Source organism: Austrofundulus limnaeus, unplaced genomic scaffold, assembly GCF_001266775.1.
Source record: "Austrofundulus limnaeus strain Quisiro unplaced genomic scaffold, Austrofundulus_limnaeus-1.0 Scaffold1800, whole genome shotgun sequence".
NCBI lineage: Eukaryota > Metazoa > Chordata > Actinopteri > Cyprinodontiformes > Rivulidae > Austrofundulus > Austrofundulus limnaeus.
In genome coordinates, this window is record NW_013954202.1 from 41,605 (window position 1) to 45,482 (window position 3,878).

General features: G+C 46.7%; 1 protein-coding gene across 1 annotated transcript in view; it reads right to left on the minus strand.

The window, feature by feature from the left end:
- Positions 1 to 1,976: 1,976 nt before the first annotated feature.
- Positions 1,977 to 3,878, minus strand: part of LOC106536395 (E3 ubiquitin-protein ligase RNF123) — a gene marked incomplete at both ends in the record, with an annotated part of 7,862 nt that continues 5,960 nt past the window's right edge. The window contains 3 exon segments of the mRNA XM_014033666.1: positions 1,977 to 2,061; positions 2,200 to 2,287; positions 2,618 to 2,705. Of these exon segments, the coding sequence (XP_013889120.1) occupies positions 1,977 to 2,061; positions 2,200 to 2,287; positions 2,618 to 2,705 (261 nt within the window).

Sequence of the window (3,878 nt, forward strand, 5' to 3'; positions counted from 1 at the left end):
CTGTTTTTAAGAAAATGTCTGCTTATTAATTATTTGTTGGTCAATCTATAAGATAAATCAACTTCTGATTAATTAATCAATCAATAACTTGCATCTGTAATTTGTACAGGAATGAAATTCATTTATATCAACTCACATTCATGTAATGAAGCATTTTAATGATTTGGCTGATTAATCCATTAATCAAAATAATGATGGACAGATTAATGGATCATTAAATAATCATTAGTTGCAGCCGTAGACATGAGGTCAGCTTCTGTTTTGGGACAGATGAACAGCTGCTGTGTGCAGGAGGCTGGGAGCAGGAAACATGAGACAGTTTCTACCTGCAGTTCTCACAGGATCACTGGTTTAACCAGGTCAAAGACATGAAGACAGATCAGGTCAGCCTCTGATTACTTTATGCAGCCAGTGCTTCTGGGAATGACTGAAAGTAAAAAAAACTTAAGACCTGACAAAATTAAATTTAAGACCTTGGATGAAAGTCTGGGTGTTTTTCAGACTTTTTTAGGCCTAAAATGTAGATTTTCTAATATTAGACCTTTTTGAGACGTTTTAAGAGCCTGTAAGAACCTGTGTAAGTTCTGCTGTTTCTCATGGTTTCATGTGTGACAGAAGCACAACACTTACATTCATATTTAGACGTCCAGAGAACAAAGACAGAACTGTTCTAAGTTTAGATCTGCTGCCAGAAATAAAACCTTTCATGAGCAGAAGCAGCAGAGGCTTAAAGCTGCAGGTTCTTTTAAAAAATCACAAACTGAATCCATTCAAACCACTTTAACCAACTGTTAACTTCAGCTGCTCTAAAAGTCTTCAAACTAAAAATAAGTGACTTTAAATCACAGTACAACTGCCTGCAAACTCACCCCTAAGAACCTCCTACCATTTCTGACGCTCCCACTTCAGCACGGCTTCACAATGCTTCAGGGAAGAGGTGCTTTGTGGGGCGGGGGCTCGACTACAGACTGAGCTCCAGGGAGGAGCTTTGTATCAGCAAGGGTTCAGGCAGCTCCACATGGTGGACCAACAGGACCATGAGCCAAGCAGATGTTTTAACGGTTGAAGGCCTCTACATCCAACTAGAACCTGATCCACCTCTACAACTAGAACCTGATCCTCCTCTACAACTAGAACCTGATCCTCCTCTAGAACTAGAACCTGATCCACCACACAGCAGATTCTTTGTAAGTAAGAAAAGGAAGTAAAAGTTTCTTTATAAAGCACGTCTCACAGACATAGAGAGTCACAAAGCGCTTTACAAAAAGCAAAAGTTACACAGAAAAATAAAACAATAAAACATGAAGAACATCATAAAACACAGGTAAGGAACAGATCACACACTGGAATTGTTCTAAAGATGAAAGTTTTCAGTTTGCCACAGAATCAACTGAACGTATAGACAGCAGAAGATCCAGAGCCTTGGAGCGACGGCCTGGAAGGAGCCATCACCTCTAGACTTAAAGTGAGTGAAGTTAGACCATTCTGATGTGATGACCTCAGCCCTCGACAGGGTAAACACAGACACAACAGGACTTTAAAATATAATGGAGCCTGACCATGGAGAACTTCAAACGTTAGGACCAGGCTTTTAAACTTAAAACAAAAGCCACTGGGAGCCAGTGGAGGGATTTTAACTGGGGGTAATGTGAATCCTTCTGGTGGTGCAGGTCAACACCTTGGCTGCTGTCAACGGGACAAGTCCTTCTTATTAAGACAGGACAAAAGGACATTACAATAGTCTAAAGAAGAGGACACAAAAGCATGAGTGATCAACTCTAAATCACCTGTGGGAACAGTTCTAAGTTTGGAGATGTTTCTAAGCTGAAACAAAGTGTTTCTATGAGTTGTTTGGAAGTGTTGTAGTGACATCACTCTAACATTTCTAAGGTTAGAAGGCTTGTCTGATTCTGGATTCCATTTCTCTGAGCAAAGACTGGACCAGAACCTGTTCTATGGTCCAGACTGGTACTCACTCTGCAGGCTGGGCAGGTTGGCATCTTCAGGTTTGGTCTTCAGCAGGTGAGGAAGACGAGTGTATCTGTAGCCAAAGCCACAGCCCTGAGAGGGAGGAAGATGTTAGAGAGGAAGAGGAGGGAGCAGTCTGAACTCTCTGACCAGGGTCCAGGGCTGGACTGAAGACTGGACTCTCAGGGTCACAAGAGGCAAACACACAGATAAATGTGTGTGTGAGCTCACCCTCCACAGTCGGACCAGAATCCAGTTGGTCTGAGCCCAGGGTCTCTGCTCGTATGGAGCCAGAAGGTTCCTCATCATCGCCACTCGCCTGAAAGGAGACACCAACACAGACCACTGCAGGAGGACCTGAACCTGGACCTGGACCTGGCTCAGGACCTGGTGCTGGTTTTTCTGATCCCTGAAACCCATGAACCTGTGAGAGCTTTAAGGCCCTCTGGCACCAGGTCAGATGATGTAATTACCCACAATGCACTGAGAGATCACTTCCAATAAAAACACTTAGAAACTTTAACCAGTTTCAGGAAGAACCAGAACATCCAGGTCGGCTGAAATGATCTGTGGTCTTCCTGACATACAGCAGCTCCCAGATCCAACAGGTCCAGATCAGGACTCTGGACTCACTGAGCCAAAGACTTACTGCTCCTCTGGGATCCTCTCCACCGCCCTGAGGGATTGTGGGTAGCAGACATAGCTGGCCAGCGCCTGCATCAGAGAGTCTTTGATATCTGCAAGAGACGACAGAGGAGGTTAAACCTGCAGACACAGCTGTCCTGAGGACTGAGACAGGCCTGCCTGAACCAGAACCACCAGAGCCTCCAGATTTATTCATGGTCCTGTACCTGGTCTCTGTACCTGGTCTCTGTACCTGGTCTCTGTACCTGGTCTCTGTACCTGGTCCCTGTACCTGGTCTCTGTACTTGGTCCCTGTACCTGGTCTCTATATCTGGTCTCTGTATCTGGTCTCTGTACCTGGTCTCAGGTAAAATAAATGTCCTGTTGTGGACGTGCAGAGACAGGTGCAGAGACAGGTGCAGGGACAGCTGCAGGGACAGCTGCAGGGACAGGTGCAGGGACAGCTGCAGGGACAGCTGCAGGGACAGGTGCAGGGACAGGTGCAGGGACAGCTGCAGGGACAGGTGCAGGGACAGGTGCAGGGACAGCTGCAGGGACAGGTGCAGGGACGTATTGATGGTCCTGCAGCTTCAGCTGCTCTGAACTCTGATAAGCAGCAGGTGACTGATCACTTCTGTGGATCCAGATAAAAAGTTTCACTTCACAAGTCCAGTCTGAGGAGATAATGACATCATCTGCATGGTTTATAGAGAAAACATAAACAAGCTTTAGCTGTTTGAAGAGAGAAGATGAAGGCTTTACTGTAAAACCTGTGTGAGGAGGAGGAGGAGGAGGAGGAGGAGGAGGAGGAGGAGAGCTGCTCTGCTGCCTCTGTTTCAATAAAACATCACATTTAACAATAATCACACAATGACCCTTTGTGTTATAAATCAGTTTAAAGGCAGCACCACTGGACAAAGTGTTGTACACTGATGACACCACACAGCCTGGGGAGGACCCTCTGGTCCTCAGGGACAAAGTCTGGACCCCACTGGTCCTCAGGGACAAAGTCTGGACCCCACTGGTCCTCAGGGACAAAGTCTGGACCCACTGGTCCTCAGGGACAAAGTCTGGACCCACTGGTCCTCAGGGACAAAGTCTGGACCCCACTGGTCCTCAGGGACAAAGTCCGGACCCACTGGTCCTCAGGGACAAAGTCTGGACCCCACTGGTCCTCAGGGACAAAGTCTGGACCCACTGGTCCTCAGGGACAAAGTCTGGACCCCACTGGTCCTCAGGGACAAAGTCTGGACCCACTGGTCCTCAGGGACAAAGTCTGGACCCCA